The 25,890-nt window shown below is 39.7% G+C and overlaps 1 protein-coding gene across 2 annotated transcripts; it reads right to left on the reverse strand.

Moving 5' to 3' along the window:
* Positions 1–17,557: 17,557 nt before the first annotated feature.
* Positions 17,558–25,890, reverse strand: LOC130425561 (uncharacterized). Of its 2 annotated transcripts, none has more exons than XM_056751801.1 (12): positions 25,284–25,462; positions 24,786–24,854; positions 24,562–24,663; positions 24,327–24,431; positions 24,101–24,216; positions 23,930–23,995; positions 23,652–23,824; positions 18,745–18,825; positions 18,539–18,644; positions 18,316–18,425; positions 18,043–18,172; positions 17,558–17,956 (listed from the first exon to the last, which is right to left on the reverse strand). In XM_056751801.1, the coding sequence occupies exons 2-12, from the start codon at positions 24,847–24,849 to the stop codon at positions 17,849–17,851; spliced, it is 1,161 nt and encodes a 386-aa protein (XP_056607779.1). In that variant the 5' UTR covers positions 24,850–24,854; positions 25,284–25,462; the 3' UTR covers positions 17,558–17,848. The 2 variants fall into 2 exon arrangements, with proteins under 2 accessions (XP_056607779.1, XP_056607778.1); XM_056751800.1 differs by lacking the exon at positions 25,284–25,462 and adding an exon at positions 25,497–25,890 and having other exon boundaries at positions 17,563–17,956.

The following is a 25,890-nucleotide window of genomic DNA, read 5'->3' on the forward strand; positions in this document are numbered from 1 at the left end:
TGTACAATTCTCTATGATTTATTTCATATTGTGTAAAGTGTGTATATTGTGGTTTATGTACAGTTGAAAGAAAAAGTATGTGAACCCTTTGAGCTTACTTGGATTTCTTCATAAATTGGTCGTAAAATGTGTTCTGATCTTCATCTAATTCACAACAATAGAGAAACACAGTCTGCTTAAACTAATACCGCACAAACATTATACGTTTTCATGTTTTTATTGAACACAACATGTTAACATTCATAGTGCAGGGTGGAAAAAGTATGTGAACCTTTGGGTTTAATAACTGGTTGACCCTCCTTTGGCAGCAATAACCTCAACCAAACGCTTCCTATAGTTGCAGATCAGACCTGCACAACGGTCAGGAGAAATTTTGGACCATTCCTCTTTACAAAAGTGTTTCAGTTCAGCAATATTCTTGGGATGTCTGGTGTGAATCGCTCTCTTGAGGTCATACCACAGCATCTCAATCGGGTTGAGGTCAGGACTCTGACTGGGCCACTCCAGAAGGCGTATTTTCTTCTGTTGAAGCCATTCTGTTGTTGATTTACTTCTATGCTTTGGGTTGTTGTCCTGTTGCATCGTCCATCCTCTGTTAAGCTTCAGTTGGCGGACATATGGTCTTAAGTTTTCCTGCAAAATGTCTTGATAAACTTTGGAATTCATTTTTCCATCGATGACAGTAATCCGTCCAGGATCTGAGGCAGCAAAGCAGCCCCTAACCATGATGCCCCCTCCACCATATTTCACAGTTGGGATGAGGTTTTGATGTTGGTGTGCTGTGCCTTTTGTTCTCCACACATAGCGTTGTGTGTTCTTTCCAAACAACTCAATTTTGGTTTCATCTGTCCACAGAATGTTTTGCCAGTAGTGCTGTGGAACCTCCAGGTGCTCTTTTGCAAACTTCAAACTTGCTGCAATGTTTTTTTTGGACAGCAGTGGTTTCCTCCGTGTTGTCCTCCCATGAAGTCCATTCTTGTTTAATGTTTTCCTTATTGTAGATAAGATTTCTGTAAGTGTTTAGCTGACACTCTAGGATTCTTCTTCACCTCATTGAGCATTCTGCGCTGTGCTCTTGCAGTCATCTTTACAGGACGACCACGCCTAGGGAGTGTAGCAACAGTGCTGAACTTTCTCCATTTGTAGACAATCTGTCTTACCGTGGACACATGGACATCAAGGCTTTTAGATATACTTTTGTAGCCCTTTCCAGCTTCATGTAAGTCAACAATTCTTGATCGTAGGTCTTCTGAGAGCTCTTTTGTGCGAGGCATGGTTCACATCAGACAACGCTTCTTCAGAACAGCAAACTCAAAACTGGTGTGTGTTTTTTATTGGACAGGCCAGCTTTAATCAACACATCCAATCTCATCACATTGATTGGACCCCAGGTTGGCTGACTCCTGGCTCCAATTAGCTCTTGGAGAAGTCATTAGCCTAGGGTTTCACATACTTTTTCCACCCTGCACTATGAATGTTTACATGTTGTGTTCAATAAAAACATGAAAACGTATAATGTTTGTGCGGTATTAGTTTTAGCATACTGTGTTTCTCTATTGTTTTGACATAGATGAAGATCAGAACACATTTTACGACCAATTTATGAAGAAATCCAAGTAAGCCCAAAGGGTTCACATACTTTTTCTTTCAACTGTATATTGTACATTTTCATATCTTGTTGCTTGTACTGCCATGGCCAAGAGTCTTGTACTTTATTGTCACACATCATGTACACAATGTACTGATGGTGAAATTCTTAAGATTTTTTTTATACTAATTCATAATCAACCTGCACCGGGGATTGTTACAGTTCTTAGACTTGAGTTATCATTAACAATGTAGCAGTTCCAAAATGGTCACATGCTGAATGCTTTTGATTATTAAAATTTTGTTGGGTTAGACTAAGAACCGTTACACAACCATTCCATAAACTGCTTATTTAATTCAATCAATACACAAAAAAATATTAATATAAATTGATACAAATATACCTTTGGTAATGTGTTGTAATTTTATTCCATACAGGACAGAGGGCACTGAGCATGCATTAATGGTGGGGGCAGTTATGGCCTAATGGTAAGAGAGTCAGAGTCAAGACCAGAAGATTTGCTGGTTCAATTCTCCAGACCAGCGGGTAAAGGCACCTTACCCCCACTTGCTATTGGTGAGATTGGTGATCTTCAAGATTAATTGTTCAATCCATATCGTAATTGGTTTACAAGTCATTATTGGACATCTGGTTTCTTGCCATTGTCGCCTTGCAGCTGAGTGCTGACAACAGATTTACGAATCTATACTTGAACATTGCTTTTAATGTATTAGTAAGATTAAAATGGTAAAGACATCCGTTTTATCCAGCAATGCTCACTGCATCACATGATCGGGGACACAACTGCACATTTTCTGAGGGGTATAGCAGTATAGCAGATGAAAAAGTGTGGGCACCCTTTGGATCAGTAGCACCCAAGCGGCAACCTTCTGATCTCTCTCGTGAAGACAACAGAGGTGACTTAAACTGCAATTCATCGACTGGTTTTCAAAAGAGAGCAGACTTTTAAAATGCCATACTTTTTAGCAGAAAAAAACATGTTTAAATCCTGGTACAAAAATGTATTTTTGTCTATATAGCTTCTTTTTCATGACAACTATGATGACAACTCACCGTTTAACTTATATTGAGATTCTGCATAATTAAAATGCTGCATAATAAAGGGGGTGACCACTTGAGTGACAAGTGCTTTCAGCAAGCAGGCACTTGAGCTCCAACCACGTTCCACCTTTTGCCTATTTTTGATTATCCAGGAGTGACGCACAGCGACACGCTAAAATGCTAAGACTGCTAAGATGGCTCTGACTGGCTCTGACCACATTAGGCTTGAAAAAAGCTCCTGAGAAAGCAACGGTTGACGTCACAGACACTGCGTCAATGTTTTATAAAGTCTATGGTTGCACCACAGTGACAGAGCCCACTTCTTTACACACACCCTTCAGCCATTCTTTCTCACAAAAGGCTTCTATTTCAGAAATAATTTAAGGGTGTCTTACATACTTTTGGGGGTTTTAGTTGAATGGACCCATAAAAAACCTTTAACACACACAAAGAACCTTTCTGTTTCACAAAGAGTTATTTTTGTATTGTTAAAAAGGTCCTTAGGTTATACGAACCTTTGATAGAACAGTTCTTTTGGAAACATTATAGTTCTTCTACGGCATGACTAGGAAGAGTCTTTTGCTGCACTTTATTTTCAAGAGTTCATCATGTTTTAGAATTACCATGTTTTATAACAATAAAGGCATGGGACTCCAATAAAGCCTTCATTTTTGTTTCCCGAGAATGTTGTTGGCAGATGTTTGGAGAAACGTGTTCTCTCGTCGAATTAATCTTCAGTTATTAACTGACTGTGAGACATAAGCATGCATGATTTGAATCCATTCTCTTGTCTACACTATCACAATATCTTCTGTGCCACTGGAGGGCGCTTTGTAAACACCTTTGCATGATAAAACAGGTTTGTGAACCAGTCCAAACATGTAGCAGAAAATCATATGGGTCACTGGTGTCTGACCATCAGATTAGTAAACTGACCAAGTAGACAACTCTGTAGGCAACTCCTATTTACAACAGGTCTGAATAAGTTTTTTCTATCCTTTTTTTACATATACATATTTTATATCCATTACACTGCATGACGATTTTAATTAGATCAATAGAAAATTGCATTGTTTCTGTTTTTTATCCATTTTGTTCAGTTTGGCTAAAAGCAACCCCCCAGGCATAGAAGGCCCTGAAGGCTGTGTGAAGAGTTTATGGCTCATTTATATTATTTGACCATTCAATACAGGTCTCTAGACTAAGACTTGAGAGAGATGGTACTGGTGCTATCAAGTTATTCGTTGGCTGAGGTCACACTTTATTTTAAGGTCCAATTCTCGGATTTAGTAAACTATAAACTATGACTTTTGCTTAGTTAACTCTTAATTTGTCGCTTATTAATAATAAGTAAGGTAGTTGTTAGGTTTAGATATGTAGAATATGGTCATGCAAAATATGTGCTTTATTAGTGCTTATAAACAGCCAATGCTAATAATATGCATTCTGTTAACAGCTGGTTAATAGTGAGAATTGGTCCTTATACTAAAGTGTTACCGAAAAAAGAATCATTAAAAATGTTATACATTAATAAATCAATAAGAGATTAATACAAATCATTGTTTATGATAGAATTATTTTTATTGTATATGTAAACTCTCTTTCAACACTTTACCATATTTAAAGGACATCTTTCTTAAAGTGAAAGTAGCATTAGATCATGAAAATTACATTTCATCCAGTCTGTTATGTTGCCGTGTTTGAAAGTAAGCAGTCTGCCAAGTTGTAAAGCTGAAGGTGAATGAACAACAAAGTTATTGGCTTGTAAAAAAGAGTCGACTCTGAATTACGCAAACGAGACGTGAATTCTCGTCTAAAAGACTCTAAAAACTACGTTCCGTCAGCGAACATTAGTGGTATTTTCTGAGAAAAAATAACTGGATGTTTGCTTTTGACACGACGCTCTCATGACGACCTTAAACCAATATCAAGTTGCGTAAGTTACTGAACTAAATTACTCACACAAGTCAGAAATTTCAAAGGGAAATGTTGACCAAAAAGGAAGATTAAATTATTAAAAAGCTGTAAATTAAAACAACGTGGGCATAACGTTACAGACTAGCTATCCAAAGCTAACGAAGCTAGATTGTAACGTTACTTTTCAAACGTAATGCGAACATCCGAATTTTGCAACTGTTGCATTTTTTTGATGTACAGTAATAGTTTTATACATTAACAATCAAGCATTCAAACGTTATCGACCTGCACACGTTTAAACAAAATATGTCAATGAAATGGAACTTGCATGCACAGTTATATTGTCTTTACACAAAGTGTAACTAAATGTCATCTTTACTATTTCAGAGACCTCTGAAAATTATATTTTTCCAGCGTATTTTTAAGTCTGGTTTGAGAAAATCATTACATTAAGGTATGTGTGTTTTTTGTAATTAATTGCAATCGTAATTCAGTGTGTTGTTTTCAGCTGTTGATGTCTTTTTGTACTTTCAAGTGAGTTCTGGGAATGGGACGTCTTGGCACAGATGTATCTAGCAGGTATGATTTACTAAAACGTCCAAAGTTTAAACACGGACATTTTGGGGAAAGGTTTAGCCGTCCTTGTGTATATAGTATTAGTCCTTGCTTTTTTAAATCATGGAAAAATCTCTTAAATCATATATATCTTGCCCACCGAGATCAGTCATCTCCAAAACAAGGCCAATTAATTAGCCCCCTTTTCATGTTAGCTGTGTACATGCATGGAGTCAAATGAGAGAGATTACTTCAAACATTTAAATGAGCATTTGCACAACCATGAAAATTTGACTTGTGTGTTTAAAGAATGTACATTTAAAAGTAACATTTATAATACCTTTCATACACACAAACATAGGGAGCACAATCCCCATTGTCTAACCGACTTCAAGTCAGATGTTGTCAAAATTCCAGTGACTCTTAGCATAATTAGCATAATTTCTGACATTCTTAGAAATCGATGAGTCTGTCATTCAAGAGCTTACTGAAGCAGTGGGCAGTCAAATCCCTTGGTTAAAGCCATAGATAAAGGTAGGCAAACCGTAACAAAGGAGCCTGTCTGTGTTGTAGAGCAAGTTAAGTTTATCCTGGATCAAAATACTAAAGAGACATCAGTATACACCTATTTTCCTTCTCTTCAGATTCACGGCAAAACAATGTTTCTTTAAAGTCTCATGAAATGGCCTTGTTTATTATTTTATACTGTTGTATGAGGTCTAGTTATGACGTTCGCGTAATTTTTACATTCAAGAACATCAAAATCAAGAAGTAGTAGGCTATTTTCTATGGAAGCATATGTGGTTCAAAATTAAATTTGCAATGTAATGAATGCAATATTTTCTTGCATTTTGATCCTTAATAAAACTTCAACTTTTGATTCTTACTAGTGCCTCAAGTAATTCTGTGCTTTTATTATTATTATTTTCAAACATTTTGGGTTTGTTTTAAACCAGCAATGTAATAGTTCATGTAAAAAAACAACCCAGCATGTTGGGTCAAAGATTTAACCCAAATGGATGGGTTAAAATAACCCAATGCTGGGTTTGTCCATAATTGACCCAAAGTTGGGTTACCAAAATAACCCAAATTGGGTTGTTTTAACCCAGCCTTTTTTTAGAGTGTAGGCACCATTCACAGTTTTCGCACAGCATCAGTTTTATCTGAAGACCTCTTGTGATTTATAGATGACCTCCCCACATCAGTATTTCATGTGACGCATTCGCAAAATTTACTCAAATTTACTGACTTATTTCCCGGATGTGATGGCAAGGCTTTGCGTATAGTTTGTATAGCCTATAGTTGTAATGGGTTTAATGATATATGACCATATCTGTCAGCATCTGAGACCAGTGATCCCGAACCAGACAAAAGATCACAGAGATTGCAGGTCTCAAATGTTTCAAGAGTTTCCATGATAAATAAACAAACGGGATACTCCAAAAAGAATACGAAAACACTTTAAAACAGCCACCATTATTCGCAAACAATTGATACCAATATAAACCTTAAAAAAATCTATATGAGCCCATCAAATCACAGAGATCCGCTTCGCACAGGCTTAAGATCACAGATAACCTCTCCAAATAATACAAATTACTAGAAGTCCCCATGTAATACGAATCTCGAGTGAACAGTGCTCATTCACATCAAGCGATCTCTAACAAAGCAGTAGTGACACATAGTACAAAAATGTTTTACTCGCATAAGATTGCTGCGCCAATCCTATCTGATCCAATATTGAAGGCACAGCACTTTTTAATTTTAAACTCTCCACAAATTCAGTGTCAATCTCTGCTTTGTTGACGAAAGAATCCTCTGAGAAATTAAGCGAACAAACAATCCATGTTTTTCCCACATGTCTTTAAAAATAAACTTTAACCGGGTATTTCTAATATCGGAATCCAAAGGGAACGTTATGTAGCCACTGTATTCTTCCACAATCAGGGATGGCACAATATTTAGCTATCTTTAAGGGTCCTTAACATGTTTGTTTGTTGCTTGCTTGCTCTATCTGGTTCCGCGCAACTTGTACTTCAGAATTTTCATGCGCGAACCAGTTGAGGGGCTAGAGAAGTAGTCGTTGATATTTTTCAGTGGAGGCAGTGTTCAACCTATTAATGTAGGTGCATTCCAGAACATGCCGTTCGCTGGGCCTGGTGCCAATAACAGATGTAATCTCAGTAACAAGGGCGTTTTCAGTTCTAACACTTACATGATGTTCGCAGGAATATGATTCCCTCTTTTATAACAAAAGATCAGGTTTTAATTCATGCCTCCTTTAAGAAAGTTGCTCGCCATACAATTTGTTCCAAAAAAATCACGTTCACACTGGCTGCCAAACAACAGCAAATGATTGCTTATCAAATCCATTCATGTAGGCTTAAGACATCCACTCAAGAAGCTACACACGTCTCTACACTTCCTGTTGATGTCTTAAACAAGGAAATTGTTGCAGGATTAAAAGAGAAATATCCAGGAATCAGTGAGGACCATCTTGCAAAAAATCTGACAAACAATGGGATCAACTATAGAATGGGTGTGCTGATTGCATTTGGGTCAGCTGGTGGTCTGCCAGAGTTTGCTACCATTCTTCAAATGTGAATTGTCAGGAGCACTTTGCATTTTGTTGTGAAGATACTATGTGCATGGTATCAGGAACATTTCTGAGCTTTTCTATTGACTGGCTCACCTGACAGAGAGGTTCCCTGATTGATCTTGAATTGCTAACTTATGCTTATCCACTGAATGATTATATGGTAGGAGGAAGACGAATGGTATCCCTGTAGAAGCACATTCTCATTATAAGGTAAAGCGTTTATTTAGTGAAGTAACAATGAAAAAAATGTTTTTCTTTGCTTTTCAACTTTGTTCCCTCTTTTAATAAAGAAAAGAAATATGTCAAGTCCAGTGATTCTGAGGATTGTTTTTGGTGGGGATGATGATGCAAGAAAACTTGTACTCAAGAAAGGAATCCCAGTGTCTGTGGATGACCTTGTCCATGACATAATCACTGTTGTTGGCGTGAAGCAAAAGTTCAGGCTGCAGTACAAAGATAAGGTCTACAGTGAAATTGAAGACAGGGATACCCTGAAAATGAAAACTCTAATTCCAGCATGCAAGAGACTGAGCCTTCTTCACCTTACTGCTCCACCACACCTTCACCCAGTGCATTTAGTACAGCCACCTGTGATACTGCTGACGTGAGAGATGTAAGCCCTTGTTCTATTGACCCAGCCCAAGAATTCAATGAATCTGATGACTCGGTTCGCAGCAGTGCTGACACTGTTATAGTTTGTCTCCTGAGTCAAGAACCAGTTCTTGGCCTCAGATTTTTGTAATTACTTGGTTTTCATGCTCTGCTGAAATTCAGCTTCAGAGAGCTGATGCAGACTTCAACAAAAGTGGAAAACTACTTATTCCACCACCACAACCATGATAAGAAATTCTTGAAGGCATGGCAGAGCAGATCTTTAGGTTTACTGCATATCCCACTGATAGTCAACTTGATCAGGCAGCTGAAGCCCTGATATATGCCCACCCTTACTTGAGGGAAAAAGTAACTCACACTTGCCATGAAGGATGGAAACATTATTTTAAGATTAAGTTGGCTAATTTTCGCTCACAATTTAGCAAGATAGGACACCCTGAAATCACTGTGAATTCTCTTAAGAACAAGCGTAATGGTCAAGATAAAGCAGCAGCAAACATCAAAAAGCCAAGGAAAGCTGAGGTAAATTTCCTTAGCCTGGTGTTACCAAACTCTGCTACTTCACTTTGCTTTGTAGACAGAGTCTGGTGGGGCATAATTGACAAGCATTCACTTTCTTGTGAGGGGGGGCGTTTGTCTGAATTTTAAAATCATTGGGGTACCCATAAGCCAATCACATAACGTTTGGTTATGATGTATGTTATGGTCAGCCACCTTGAACTTCCGCTGTAAACACAGGTATGCGGCGAAACAAAACCATCAAGCAAAAATACCGGAGTGAAGATGGCTGTTAACGACTTTTGCAGATTATGTGAAGTAAATCTATGCATCCACGGTACAATTAGTGCATCTAAACTAATATTTGACATTAGAGACAATCAAGAAAATATTTGCAGGCACCTGTTAAAGTTAGGAATAGTCCTGTAATGCTCTTCGTTCAATTTGAGTCTTTCGGAAGTGCTGCAATTTAATTGTAAGATTACAGCATGACATGGCAATATTAAAGGACTGGAAAAGAAAGGAGACAAATGGGTACCAGTTCAAGCTCGACAGATAAAAGAGACCGAGATACACCCTCTAAAACTTCAAGAAATATAGCTTCAGCGCAAGTTCTGCCAGGAAGACTCAATCCTGCATCACTCAAAACCAATCAACACCTAACCAATCACCTCCCAACATGAAACATAAAAGATCGCCACTAACCCTTTCTACGTCCGCAGTCGAAGCAACAGTGATTCGTGATAAAGTAACTATATATTTATTTTCTTTCCTTATTTTCCACTTTCTCTCAGATAAATGCTGAATTCATACGGATAAAGACATTTTGTCAATGTTCTTCGGGCAGCTGCACAGATACACATTTAATCTGCATAAGGTCTTAAACAAAAGGAGGTGCTTCTGGTCAGAAGATATCACACATTATGGCAACTGCGCATGAGGTGTAGTAAAATTTTATACTAATTACAAATGCTTAAGTATAACGTCTTGGTTACAGATGTAACCTGAGATCCCTGATGGAGGGAACGAGACGTTGTGTCGAACCAACAAATGGAGTTAGTCTTGAGAACCTATCAACTTCTGACTAGTTTAGAAAAGGCCAATGTTATTGGCGAATAAAATTTCCATCCCGGACCCTGCCCCCGGATATCCAGGTATTAATAAATGTTTTTTAATTAAATTGGGTTTTTACCATTTATATAATAGAATTTAAGATGTATAATAGTTAAATAAGGCAAGTAACAATAAGTTATTTGAAAAGAGTAAAGATTATGCATCACACAGTGTAACAAGATTCAGACATGGAAGGAAGGAGGCGGGAACCGGCAAACATTTAACAAAGTTTTAATATAAATAATAACAGTGAAAAAAACATAAACATAAATACAAACACAACCATAACACAAGTTCGGGCCCGGTCCTCTCTCTTCGACGGTCCGGTCGCTCGTTCCTTTTATATGCTCCCTATCTCCTACGTGATTCGAGCCCGGTGTGCGCACAGCTGGCGCTCATTCACAATTACTCACCGGACTCGAACCACGCTCTCGCCCCGCCTACTCTACTTCACACAGTTTTAAATCACTCTTTATTTGTTCACATACAATGTATTTAATTTGTTCACATAAACTGAACGTGATTGTAAAGCTTTAAACAACAATTTTACATTTTACGTTGGATTTATGTGAAAGTTTTAACTAGTGGTGGGCATAGATTTTTTTTTTTTAATCTAGATTAATCTAGATTAAAATGGCTCATTTGAATTCTGCCGAAGGCATTCAGAATATGTGTGCTACCCAAATAATGACTAAAAGTAAGTCTTCAAGAACGGGTTTCTCAAGCCAGGTGGCGCATTAGACCAGGGGCTCATCTCCTGTTTCCAAAATGCATCTCAAACTGCTTGAGAAAGCTGTTCTACTATGATAATTGGTGATGAAAATAAATGATGTTCAATAAGATGTACTTGTGTTACTTTCGCATTAGCTAAGGGATGCTTTGCGTTTAGGTGGTACTTGAGACTGGAAGAGCTCCTACAGTACATTTACATTTAGTGATTTAGCAGACGCTTTTATCCAAAGCGACTTACAAAGAGTGAGGGAGCAACAAGCGACCTGTCATACAGGAGCCATAATACATTAGATCTCAATACAAAGTTACTGGTTTCAACTAAAGCTAGACCACTACCTGTTGAGAGAAAGTTTTTTTTTTTTTTTAAACCAATTCCGCATTGCACAAGGTGCAAACAACCTTAGTCTTGTCGATGTTTCCATTGGGAAGCTTCTTAAAAATTAATATTCCCTGAAGCAAACCCGGCGGCTTCATAGCTGCATCCATGTTAGCACGTCACGTTTGATGCGGTAATTTCACAGTAACGTTATGTTGTGTTCAGACCAAACGCGAATGGCGTGTCAAGCGCGAGTGATTTATGTGTTAATGCAAAGAGGCAATAGACCTACTTGCGGCGCGAATCGCGCGAATGAAGCCCTGGTTATGAGATGATGAGGCGGCGCGAATGACGACAAAACCCGAGTTAAAAAATGTTGTTCTCGCCCCGTACAGTGCAGTTAAGCTGGTATACATCTGCGCTAAAATATCAAGGTGAAAGTCATCATAGCTTGCGTAGTATAGACCCAGCTCCCAACCCAACTTTGAGAATAGATTAACGGCGACATTTTTTTTATCGCGCGATAAGGGTCTCACCGTTAACGGCCCACCACTAGTTTTAACATTTGGGGTTAAATATTTTTTTGAGTGGACATGTTTTGTTTCCCAACTGCTTGGTAACGAAACTGAATGCCTGTACAAGGTTTCTTGGTAATACAGGAATTTTAATGTTATTTTGTGTTTATACGTCCATTTCAGAGTAAGATGGTGTGAAAGAGACCTCTGTTTAGTATTTTGTGGTCTGACTCTCTGGGCGCAGGCAGATCTCAAACAACCCACGAGACCTGAATGCTTTTAGTGGTTATTCTTCTTAACGAAAGCTGCTTTGACACACGTTTGGCTTCCATCAATAGCGACTTACAAATGAATAGTATTTAGCATGATATATAACGTTTTGTATGCTTTGCAGTATTGTTAGAGAGCTTTATACAATAGTTTAGTGCTTAAAGTTTAAACACGTTTACTGCATTAGCTTCACATGCATACAATACTCGCAAAACACACTTCATTAGTTTGCTGTTTTTTTGCTTTAGCCGGGGAAATTCTTGTATTCTGCATATATATTTCAGTTGCAAGATTTAGTTAAACTCTATAAAAATACTGTCCAAAACCGTTTGAATAAAACGAAAGTAAGGAAAGCGGAGCAGGTCACACTTAAAGAATGAGAGCTCTGCCATTATCACTACACAAGGAAACTGACATTACATACAACAACTAATAAGCAGTGAGGCAAGTTTTACGTTGTTTACCATGTGCATAGTGTCTAGACTTTTGATCATCCCTTTTATGCAGTTTTAAGTTTTCATATCAATCAAAGTAAAAGTTATTTTGAACGTACCCACATCATTTGCAATAATGCAAGAAGGACCGACCGTACAGACTACTTTCGAATCTGTATACGACAGTGTCACGCGGTTGCTACGTCAGTAAAGGCGGTAACAAAGGGTAACGCGGATATGAACCCATTGAAAGGCGACTAAACGGCCCGGTCCACTCTTTAAAATGGTGATTTTTTTCAGGATTTAAAAGCAGTTGGAAACATTTGAGATATTATAAGTACTCATAACATTGGCGGAGTGGATTTGGATATTTGACTGCAAAATTCTTAGAAAACAGTACCTTAAAAACAATTGTAAATTCAATCTAACTGGTTTCCTTTACCTTAAAACTATGCTAATTCAACATGGGTGAAAGGAAATTACACATTTAATCAATTTTCTATTAACTACCCAATAATCAGTCTATATATGTAGTCATTTATTATTACACTGAGAACAGAAATAATTCAGTGCAGTATACACAAAATAAACATGCACAAATAACTACAAAGATTTTGTTTTAATTAAGCTGCAGCAAACCAACCCACTCCTTCTGATTCTGCTGGTCCATCCCCAAGAAGACACATCTTTATATCATTTCAAAGGTTCACCTGTGCAGATAATGAAGATAGCTGGGGTAGTAAAAGTATGCGTGTTTGGCGTGCTGTCCGGGGAGCGGGTTCCGAGCTTTTCTGATGAGGGCACGTTCGGTCCTGATGTAGCTCTTGAATGCGTCGGAAGACCAACGGCCGACTGTTTGGATCACAGATTGCGTGAGGCCTTTTTGGGCGGCCGTAGTTGCCGCGCCAATGCGGAAAGAATGGGTGGAAAATAGATCCGCCGGGATGCCCGATTGTGACAAGATTTTTTTTGGAACCAAAAACGTGATACTGGGTGATTTGAATCGTCCATGAAGAGAGGGTCAGATGGAGATGAAGCCTGTGATGTCCTGTTTGGAACGGCTGGATTGGTGAATGGAGTTTGAAGATGTAAATTAAATGACCACGTCTGGCCTGGTCTGTCTTGCTTTGCTTGTTAAAAAATGAGATGGTGTCAGAATCGAGTACGGACAAATCAGAAATGGAAGGGTGAGCTGACAGATCGAAGTGAGATGTAGTGGTGAATTCCGAACCTCTGAGAAAAACAAAGAACGCCAGGATGAACAAGGCATCGAGGGTGCGTGCGGTGTGCTTCGTGTGGAAGCCTCTGCGAAGAGTGGAGATGCATTTGGTTATGCATTTCGGTTGTCTGGCGTCTGGAGGAGGAGGTTGGGTTCTTTGGATGCCCTTGAGGTTCATGGATGTCTGAGGACTTGCTATGGCTGGGGAAGGTGCATTGTACATCAATTTGTGGAAAAATTGGATCACGCTCAAGTAACCTTTGATGGAGCTGGCTTGGAGATGTTTCGTGTTATTGAGGAAGGAGATGAATGACGTGATGGAGAGGAGGGAAAAATCTGGGAAGTGGATGTTGTATGAGAGGTGAAACGTTTTGAAGTTCCTCCAAGACGTGAGGTATTACTGTAGGGTCCTGTGGGAGACAGCATGGAGGATTGAGTTTATGGAGGCGGTTAGCAAGGTATTTAGAGAATAATTTAATTGAATATTAAGGCCGAATAGGGAAGGACCGGCGTTGGTAATTAGTCTGCCTCCGGTGCTAGCAGCCTAAATTTCTGAAATAAAAAACGGAAAAGGTCGTCAGCTATCTGTTTTTTACTCCAGGAACGTATCTAGCCGACAAAACGAACTGGTAGCACGTTGAGATCCATATAGGACTTCCTGGACTGTGGAAAGATGAGCGGCGGGGATGGATTCAGGCGGCGAGATTATTAAAAAGTCATCCAGTAGGTGTATGAGATAAGGAATAGCGTGGTTGTTAGAGAGAATCCAGCAGATTGTCTCTGACAACATGTCGAAAATCTTTGGGCTGCTTCTGTACCCGAAAGTGAGGCGGACAGAAAAGTAAAAAATATTTCGCCAGCAATTGCAGAATAGTTGTGGCATTTTAATTAGCGTGATAGCTTGCTCTATGTCCTGATAATGCAACGAGAATTCATCGAGCGGAATTAGACTGCTGATGCTCGGGAACTGAGAACCGTGTGGTGAGGAGAGATCGAAAATGAAGCGCTTCTTTCCAGAAAATTTTCGCATGGCCACGGCGATGGGGCTGACGCGGAAAACTGGAAACGGCGGGGCGCCAAAGGGGCCGATTTAAAATTGGTCGTCGATCTCCCGTTTAATAAGGGTTCGGCGAGCACGGAACGGAGATTGGGGCATACGTGGCTGCTGGTAAGGGCACTAGCGGTGACAGGGTTGAAGCCAGTTCTTAGACCAGTCAAGAAGTAATCTTTAAAGGCATGATCAGGGTGGTGTCTTAGCACATTGACAGGAGTCGACAAATAATTTAAGGGCTTTTTATTGGATTTTTTGTGCACCGGGCAGACCAAATGGGAATGGGCGCCGCTGCAATAGTTGCATGCGTGAAGGTAACGGCATCGCTGTCTTGAACAACAGTCCGTGTTCAAACTCCTGCAGACGTCCTGCGCTCGAGCATCGTTTCTGCCTGACGTGTCGGGGTGAGATTGCCGATTTAGCAGGCGCGGAACGTAAGCGGTGGAAACTTGGGCAGGCGAAGTCTGGCGTGGGGTGAAAGTGGGGGTGACGAGGGGACAGGCTGTTGTGCCATGCGCAACAGAGTGACACACAGCGTAAGAAAAATTCTGGCAGCCCAGAAATACCCTGTTGTGAAGCCCAGTGTCCAGTGCTCCCCAATACGGGCACTGATTCCACTAAGCTACCCTGATGGCGCATTTCGCTGAAAATAACCTATGATAGGTGTACAAATGTGTTACCCCATAAGAGAGCGCGAGCTCCGCGACTATGGCTAGATAGTCGCCGAGCTCACGTCTCCTCTGAGAGTAAAGCGTGCAAATAACCTCCGTGTCGCATGAAAAAGCTACAGTAATTTCCGGGAAGGACAAGATGCCGGGATGACTGTGAGACGTGTTTTTTAAGATAAACGAGAGGTCGCCATAGGAAATCTGTCGCTCAGCTACAGGGGTGAGAGCGTTTGAAGGCTTCGGCATGGGGACAGCAGTCGCCAAAGAATGCTGAGACGTTGCCTGAGTCGCAGAGATAAGGGTGGGTGTGGCTTCCGCTGGAGCGGCCAACTGGTGCCTCCTCAGACCGGTGACGGCATCCGGGCACGCGACGGCTGTAAGCAGCGGATCCGCTGGCCATGAGCCTGAGGCGGGTGCTTGGGTAGTTGGTGGAGTGATGTTGAGCGGGGGATGAGTGGAAGCGCCGAAGAGTAAGACGATGCAGGTGAAGGAGGAAGTTGTCTCGTAGGCCGCGTCGTAGAGCGGCGGCGTTTCGAGATGCTTTTCCCGGCCCGTTGATTCTGGTGGCCTTGCAACATAGTACCGGCTTCGGGTCGCCCGACGGCGCTTGAAATCGCCGGCTCATCCTGTTCGATGGCACTCGTGCTGGAAGCTGAGGTTTCGGTATGTGACATTTCCAATCTTTAAGGATAGCAGAGATAATCTTTCTGGAGATCTTGTGTAATCCTTTAGAGATGGCTTCAGGTAAGAATCTTTGTCTACTTATTTGCTGGTTCACTTGAGCTGATAGGGTAGAGTCTATGATTGCTGATTGCGAACCAGCCGGTCTTAATTATATGCTCTGGCTTCTCCCGAACTTTGTTAATCTATAGTCATCTATTAACATCATATAAAACATACCGTTGAATAAATGAATACCATTAAAGTACCGGACTGATAAGCAGTCTCGATAAGACTAGTAATACTGTTAAAATCTTAACGATACCAATCTCTAATCTTGATTCATTCAATTTTTTAGCTCAAATTGGGAGCATCTACTTTAAGATTGATACATATAAATCAGTTAGAGATGGGCACAAGTACCGGAGTTCACAAAAATGACAGTCGATCATGAAAACGATGATCGTTTGGGTCTAAAATACATTTTCCATTACCCTTTTCTTTCTACCCGTTTTCAATCCAATCCCATGGAAGTTGAGATTGCGGGGCGCTCGCACAGCAGAACAAGCATTCCTCTGCTCACTTCTATCAGAATGGATTGGACAAGTACAAACACAGAGTTATATTTAAACAAAATGCCATGTGAGACCATTACTATCAGACAGACAAATCAGACGAGCATAAGAGACTTTACAGTCGGACACTGACAGACAGAATGATGACAGGGCAGAGAAGATGACGCTTTACATCATGCTGATATTTCTTCTGTTTTTTTTTTAAAACACTGAAGGTGAATTTTAATAATTACATTTTTTACTCAATCTTGTCATGGATTTATCAACACACATTTTCATATCAGTGTTTTCAGGGCTCCAGACAAAAAAATTGGCTCCCATAGGGAAAAACAAATTTTTATTTAAGAGCCATATAACATGAACTTTCATTTTTTTATAAAAAGATACTTTGTATCCTGTTGTGTGTAAATATTCCCTAAAATTTTGCTCATAAAGTTTTTCTTTCTTGTTAATTCCACCCTAAAATTTCTTCAGAATAGTGCCTGACCAAATTCCTTTGATCTCATTTAAACCAACAGAAAAGGTGCATATCAAGACTAGATTTATATATTATACTGTAAGAAAAAGTAGGCTATGCGTTTTATTATTACGAAAGGGATTGTTACGTTATTATTAGGGATGCACCGGTTGACCGACCCTAAATCATTTTTTTTTACGTTTACACATTCGAATCAATCGCGAACATGTCATTTGTATAGAAGTATTTTGAAATATTTGAGCAGGACGTGAAGATTGCAATATCCAATGACTGCAAAGGACAAGTTAGTTTGCTTCAAAGCAGTCGCATCGTAATGATGAAAGCGTGCCCGGTTGTGGATGGTAAAGAGCAATGTGAGCACAGGCCAGCGGGGACTATCGAGCTCGGGCACAGTTGAGAGCATTCGGGATAAGTGAGTGTACACCCTCGAGAGGGGACAAGAGCAAAGACATTCGGCACAACAAACCTGATCCGACATTTAAAAGTTCACCATCCGAAAAAACATGATGAGTATCAAAAACCTGTTTATAATGCAAAACAGGCAACACTTTTATACCTAACTCAACCATCGGTATAATCACTCTTCAAATTTTAAACCAAAAGCTGAGTGCTGAAAAGTAAACGTCTTTGTTCAAGTTTTTTGATATTGTGTTGATTGAGTTGTTTAAATTGTTGAACTATGCAGTTGATGCCTTTAATTTCATATGAATACAGTTGATGTATTCATTTTTATGGAAGGTTTTATGTAGTTTCAACCCAATTAAACAAAAAAAGCTAAATGCTCATGCTAATTATCTGTACCATCTTTGGATTGAATGTGCTTATTGTGCAGTTACTACATTTAATTTCAGATTGTTACAGTTATTGTTTTCATTAGCCAAAGCCAGTTTGGACTGTGAAATACCAAATAAACATCTTGTTTATATATACTTATATTTTTATTCTTCTTTGTTGCTTAAAGGAAACATTTGGAAATCAACAAGGACCTAACCATACGCTGTGATGGTCTTGACAAGGTCCATGTCCCTCTTTTTGAGAGCCTTTAATGAACCTCTTAGGCTCTCTAATTTACCCTTGAACATTTTTAGCCTTTTCTGTTAGAAGAGAGAAAAACAGAGTTTTGAAATTATCAGCATTTAGATTTGTGAGAACACGTGTTAAATATAATTTAGGCTCTTACGTTGTGCTCCTCCTTTTGTTGGGAGATGATGCACACCTCCAGCTTCAGCCGCTCGATTATCTCCTTCCTGGTCATGATAATCCTGGATATGATCTTCTGCTGCATAGCTAGTGAGGCCATCTTATCTTGTCTAGACAAAAACACACATAATACACAAATGAGAAACACACTCAAGCACTGTTACTGTTCCCAGAGAACAAACAGATAACAGTGAAATCAACGAGCGAGTTCCTGGCACTAGATCCGTGAGGTGTCCGTGTAAAAACAACTCACATGCTTTTCAGCAGCAGCATTTTCCCTCTTTCTTCATGAAGACAGAGCTCGGTGTATTCCAGATCCGTCTCCAGCAACAGTTCAAAGCCTTTTGCCTTAATCTGGATGTCCTGTTTATACACAAACATATACGTAAAAAAAACTTCAAGCATTCTCCAAGTAGGAAACGAGACATGCAAGCACATTGCTTTTTTCTTCTTCAAATAGGAATAAACAAACAGACCTTTATGTTCCTCATGACCGTTTCCCACAGCTCAGGCGGGACAAGTTCCAAGAGACCTGTGTACTCGTCTATTTTCTTGTAGCCCTCTTGAAGAATCTCAACTTCACTGAATCAGGTTACATAATAAGGATGATATTAAGAAAGGTAAAACACATGTTAGCTGCACCATTTATTTCTAAATCTGGATGTGTGATGGGTCTATCTACATTTCAAGGTCTTCTATTTTTCCATTCAATGTCCTGAGGTCATTGTCTTTCTCACGAAGGGCAAAGACCACACTCTGAGACCTGTGACAAAAAACATGAATGTTTGAATATCTATTATGATATTTCCTGCTGACACTCCAAAGCAGTCGATTTAGCTTCGATTTAAAACGAGTTGGACATATGACATAGTATTGCTGTGCTTGGTACAATCCTCCAGCACTCAAACTTGTTTAAGAAAGTTTTTGGTAAGTCTGGATCCCTGTGTGGTGACAGGGATCCTATTCCTTTTATTGGGCAATTCTCCCAGAAATGCATGCCCAGCGAGCGATAAAGACCCGCTTATCAAGATTGGCTGCGCTGCGTCAAGATTGGCTGCGCTTTGGGCCTTCAGCTGCAGGTTGTTACTCTTGCGATAGTGAGAGAAGTCAGTAGTTTGTTTGTTCATGGCATTACAGTGATGGATGTTTTATACACTAGGGCTATGTATTGGCAAGTGTCTACCGATACGATACACATCACGATAGATGGGTCACGAAACAATATACAGTTGTGTTCAAAATTATTCAACCCCCACTGAAATTGATTGTTTTGGTCGGTTTGACATTGATTATGATCATTCAGTCATCCTGCTTACAATTAAATCAAAGAGGCACGTGTAGGTCAGACAAATATAACATAACATTTATAATGAAATAACCACAAATGTCTTTTCTGAGCTCACATCATTATCAGTTTTATTCAACCCCCAAGTGACATTCAATCTTAGTACTTAGTAAAACATCCTTTAACAGTTATAACAGCTTTTAAACATGAAGCATAGCTTGACACAAGTGTCTTGCAGCGATCTACTGGTATCTTCGCCCATTCATCATGGGCAAAAGCCTCCAGTTCAGTCACATTCTTAGGCTTGCGCACTGCAACAGCTTTCTTTAAGTCCCACCAGAGGTTCTCAATCGGAATTAAGTCTGGTGACTGCGATGGCCACTTCAAAATGTTCCAGCCTTTAATCTGCAACCATGCTCTAGCGGACTTGGAGGTATGCTTGGGATCATTGTCCTGTTGAAAGGTCCAACGTCTTCCAAGCCTCAGGTTTGTGACGGACTGCATCACATTGTCATCCAATATCTCCTGGTACTGAAGAGAATTCATGGTACCTTGCACACGCTGAAGCTTCCCAGTACCTGCAGAAGCAAAACAGCCCCAAAGCATGATTGACCCCCCGCCATGCTTCACAGTAGGCAAGGTGTTCTTTTCTTCATAGGCCTCCTCCAAACATAGCGTTGATCCATGGGCCCAAACAGTTCTAATTTTGTTTCATCAGTCCACAGAACACTATCCCAAAACTTCTGTGGTTTGTCCACATGACTTTTGGCATACTGCAGTCGACTCTTCTTATTCTTTGGGGACAGCAAGGGGGTGCGCCTGGGAGTTCTGGCATGGAGGCCTTCATTACGCAGGGTGCGCCGTATTGTCTGAGCAGAAACTTCAGTACCCACATCTGACAAATCTTTTCTCAGTTCCTCAGCAGTCACACTGGGACTTTTCTCCACTCTACGCTTCAGGTAGTGCACAGCAGTCGAAGTCAGCATCTTCTTTCTGCCACGACCAGGTAGCGTTTCAACAGTGCCCTTTGCCTTGAATTTGCGAATGATACTTGCTATGGTGTCTCTTGGTATGTTTAACATCTTTGCAATCTTCTTATAGCCATTGCCCTGAAGAGTAATCACCTTTTCTCTTGTCTTCCTAGACCATTCTCTTGACCTCACCATGTTTGTAACCACACCAGTAAATGTCTAGAAGGAGCTGAGTATCACAGTCATTTTAAAGCTGCCTAATTGGTGCTTATTAGGCTTTATTGCTGCTCCCTGATATCCACAGGTGTTTTCAATACCTGATTGAAAACACTTCATTGAACCTCTGTTCTTCAGAGTGATAGTCTTTAAGGGGTTGAATAATTATGTCAATGAAGAATTCACAAAAGAAACATTTACTACTGTATTACAAAACTAATTGATGTCATTTTAGTTGCATATGGTTCTTTAAGAAGTCCTTGTGACTTTCATTCTGAATAAAATTACAAATGTACACTAAATTCCCTAAAACCATTTACAGCATTGGGGGTTGAATAATTTTGAACACAACTGTATTGCTATGTTCTTCAATACGATACACATTTGCGATATATTGCAATACTTTAAATAGAAAATGTAAAAATTTGAGTAAGAAATATAACATGCTGTGCACCACCTGGGGTATTCTGTAAGGATAATTGTAAAAACATCCCTTACCTCTGCAGAGTGGCCATGAGGTGCGATGCAAGGACCTTTAGATCAGAGGTTTGGGTTCCCAAACTGTGGATTGCTACCCTCAAGTGGGTAGCACAGGGGAATAAGGGGGGTCACTTGGCTTTTGTGGTGCATTACAGTTAAAACAATGAACATGGGCAGTATAAAACCTCTGGTTCATTCGTGCTGTAAATGCGCTGGTGTCACATCCGTGAAAGCACAATAAATATCTTTGTCTTTTTGGTATTGATTTTTTACTTAAACATTACTCCATGATAGTGTTAATTTCGTTTATGAAAATAATGACGAAAAATATTCGTCAACGACTATTTTCCCAGGACAAAGATGAGAGGAAAAGTAAGGCCATTAAAAGACAACTAAAACTTAATCAGCACGCAATATCGTTGACGAAAAATGATGAGACTATAATGTAGCTATAAAAATAAAAACTTACCCAAAACCTGATGCAGGCATCAGGAGGTTGGATGTCTATTAATAGGCCTTTGCACTTATATGACCTTTGTGGAAATACTTGAAGCTATGAAGTTGAATAAACTATGCACATGATTTGACATTCTATTGATTTGTGCTTATTGGTGAAATAGTCAATTATAATGAAATATAAAAACAAATTTCTCAAACAATAACAATCAACGTGAATATCATTTTTTGGCAAAGTACCCATTTTAACTACTATACAGCAATCCAGAAACTGTGACTAAGTTTGATTAAAATGATAAGAAAAAGCATAGACATTTAGTCGACTAAACTGGATTAAACAAAACAGGACAAGGATGACCAAATATGTGAAAAACTAAAAAGTGTGTTCGTCGTGGGACTAAAACTAACACTAAAATAAAAAATAGCTGACAAAATTAACACTACTCCACGACGTCTTTTCAAAACCAAAGGACACCCACACATAAGCTCTGAGAGCTCGAAGCGGTCTTATATTTTTCACCATTCTCGCTTCCACTTACTTTTGGCCGTCTGTATATGACATTGTAATACAATTCCATAAAATGTTATCTGGGGGTTCCCCGTCCCCTGCTCCTCCCCCTCGGGCGGACGGACGCAGGCTCCGGCCTCTGGCAGGCGGTGGCCGCACTCGGCACTTCCCGCCTCCTGCTCGCCCCCTCGGGGGACGGACGCAGGCTCCGGCCTCTGGCGGACATCGGCAACTCCCCCGCTCCCGCTTGGACGAAAGCCACCCCACCTCGACCCAGGGGCGCGGCAGCAAAGGTCGCCGTTCCACCGAAGCTTTGACGGTGGCCGCACTGTGTACTTCCGTTTCCCCAGACCCACCGCGAGGCCACTCGGCGGCGAGGACTCTCCGACAGCATGTCTCTCCTTCCTCCCGGGTTTCGCCACCAATGTAATACATCTCCATAAAAGGGAAGGAAGGAGTCGAGAACCGGCAAACATTCAAAACATTTAATAAAGTAATATAACAGCCGGCGAACAAAACATGAACATAAATATAAATACAACTACAAATACAAATACAAATACCAAGGTAAAACATGTTCGGGCCCGGTCCTCTCTCTTCGACGGTCCGGTCACTCGTTCCTTTTATATGCTCCCAATCTCCTACGTGATTCGAGCCCGGTGTGCCCACAGCTGGCGCTAATTCACAATTACTCACCGGACTCGAACCACGGTCTCGCCCCACCTACTCCACTACAGACATGATTTTAAAAAAATGATCGATAGTAGTGGTATCACTATCGATACACTATCGGAAAAAAAGTATTGCGATAGTTTCATGTATCGATATTTTTGCAAAGCCCTATTATACACTGTGGATATAAAGCTGGATTTGGATATCATTTGAAACTGATCGATGGAGTGGTCCCAGTGCTAAAAGATGCTAGAGGTGAACCGTTAAACTAAGTCATATGTCTGTGTTTTGTTGGCAATCGTCACATATGTGCATAATGTAAAAAACACTATGGAATTAATGCAATGATGTAAGTGTGTACGTGCTCTAGTTCCATCCCCCGTGCCTGCCTCCAGCAGCTCGTTTTTTTCTTGAAATAATCGTATAGGTGTATCTCTCTTTTATAAATGTGATCAAACAAAATACTCTTTGAAGATGCAATGTATGCAATACTACTGTAAAGCCACTCAAGATTAATATGAGATTGTTGGAAACTGCGGGTGTTACCAGATCTTTAAATATATTGAAATCGGTCAAGCATCTCAATGTGTCTAAGACTTTTGCACACTACTGTATATTTACAATAAAACAAATTTGACCTAAAACTCAATGCTGCTTCTCTTTGTGAGCCAAAGGAACAAAAAATACATTTAAGAGACCAAAGATTCCCTGGTAGACATCTCCAAAACAAATGATATCTCACCAGTACAGAGCCAACAGAATTAAGGCTGTTCTCCATACATCACCAAAACATGTTCACTTTGTAAATCCACTGCAGATTTGCAAATGATCAAGACCTCCGCATCAATCAGAAATATGTTTGTTTATGTGTTTATACAGCATATTTTTAAATACACACAACCGTTACTGTAACAAAAACTTGGGGTGAAATTCCCTCAAAAAACCAACAATATCTACATATGAAAGACTTCATAAAACTATAATAATGAGAAATGTCTTACTCTGCTTCAACCGTCTGAATTGAAGCACTAGCGGACTCCATCGAGGAAATTAAGATGTTGTGTGTTTCCATCCACTTCTTTACTTCTTCCTCGTGTTCCCAATTCTTTCTCCTTCTATCATTGATTTCTATTTCTTTTCTCTGACTTACACCCTCTTTGTGAAGATCTGCAACCTGACAACGAAATAGAGAGGCCAGTTAGAAGACTTCTGACATCAAAGACATGTCACACATGTTCATAATCCTTCGACCTGATCAAAATATACAACGGTCACTTACATCTTTACGAGCACGTTCTCTTATGTCCGCAGTGTATTGCTGGGCAGTCTGATGTTCCTCACCATTCTGTACAAACAAAGCAGGAAACAGAGATGTTTGATACGTCTTGTAAGAAGATCATTTGTTGGATACAAATGTATTTAATGAAAATAACAACAATGAATGAAATACATAATATAATAAATGCTGCTTCTCCCATGCGCTCTTATTTGGTCGTGCCGCCCAGGGCGTCTTCTGTGGTGGCATCCTGGGCTTCTTCGATTGAGACAGTGGGGGCAGTACAACACCTACAAAACAACATATTAATGTCATGTTAATAGAGATCATGTATGACTAGGATTGTTTCAATCAAATGATCGGGGATTTAGTACAGTGGATAAATGTTTTCTGAGCTAACCTGTGTGTCGTTTCACACACTGTGCCCACAATCTGTTCCACGTGTCATCTGGGACTGTGGTTGATCTAAACGGGATTCTCCTAGTTTGAGGGTTTGGACCCAGTCCTTCAACAGATTTACTACATGTTATATCAGTTATTATATAGCTTGTGTATTTAACTTCACCTTCAAGCCCTAAAAATACTGTTGAATCCCACTTAGTCATGCTGGGTTAATGTTGATTTAATAAACTCACCCATGTGGACATACTGAAGAGGGTAACCGATGTTCCCAAAATCTCTTCTGTCTGGGTCAGAGCTCCTCTCAGGTGGGGGTTGTGGGTGCAATGTAGCAACACCTGCAAAATCATATTTTCATCTTAAATATACGGTTTTCTATAAATAAACTATGTGCAATTAAATTTCACTCAAGCAATAAGTTTTAAAATGAATACACAAAAATGAAAATGTCAAACTTTACCAGTATCAAGTTGCTCAGCAATGGAGCTGACGGGCCTAAAACGTCTAAATTGGCTCTGGGTCATTTTCTCTGCAAAATGAAATAAATGAATTATATTCAAATAAATGATTCACTGAGAGATTCATATCGACCTCACTTTTCCATCACTGACAAAAGGGGTGACACAATATACAACAATAATCCAGATTTTAATAACTGTGACTGTCAATATCATGTTAACAGAATTCACTGTAATTATCTGTATTCCACAACAAAAAAACTCTCTGTCTGCCTTCATACACTCACATTTTAGGTCATAACACAAAATTAACAAAAATAATAGTCATCTTGTTAATGTAATTATTCAGTACAAATCCAATAAATATTTCAATGATAGCACTATTGTCAATACTGGTAAAAAGACAACAAATCTATCACTCTACACTTAAAACACGTTTACTCTGTAGATGTATTACTGCTTGATTATTGTTGTGTGTGTTTTAAGTTGTTTTAACGTACTTTGTGCAGCACTTTCAAATTTGGTTGTTTTTTAAACGCGCTATATTAAAAAAAAAATATTGCCATTTTGACCACGACTATCGTGTGGTGGAAATAACAAATATTGTGACAGTCCTGGATATAATAACATTGAATACATTTGAAGTGATTTTTATATGTGTTTTTGTTGGTTTCAGCGCGCATAAGATAAATAAAAACATGTTTATCACTCACCACACGCTAATGCTTTCGCATCTACAGTGCGCGAGATGTTCCAGAAGATTTTAGAAATCGCTCCCTGATCAAAAACTGTGACGTGCTCTGAGATCTTATCTCACTGGTTCTCGCTCCTATTGAAGCGAAGCTGTAAGAGATGTCGACGAGTAACGTTAAGAGCCTCCAGACAGAGCACGCGCGCTAATTATATAGAGCCTCGGCCTTACTAGTAGATTACATCTTGAACACAAGCAGCCATTCACGAGCAAGTGTTGAGACGCTTTTGTGGCAAACAAAAAGTGGCAAAGTCACCCAGAAAACAAAGCTTTTATTTCATCTTTCGTTCAGTTTTGGGGTTTTAGCGATGGCGAAATGAAGTCTTGTTTTGCTGGGGATTTCTTAACTGTACCGA

Source organism: Triplophysa dalaica, chromosome 7 (genome assembly GCF_015846415.1).
Source record: "Triplophysa dalaica isolate WHDGS20190420 chromosome 7, ASM1584641v1, whole genome shotgun sequence".
In the NCBI taxonomy this organism is placed as follows: domain Eukaryota; kingdom Metazoa; phylum Chordata; class Actinopteri; order Cypriniformes; family Nemacheilidae; genus Triplophysa; species Triplophysa dalaica.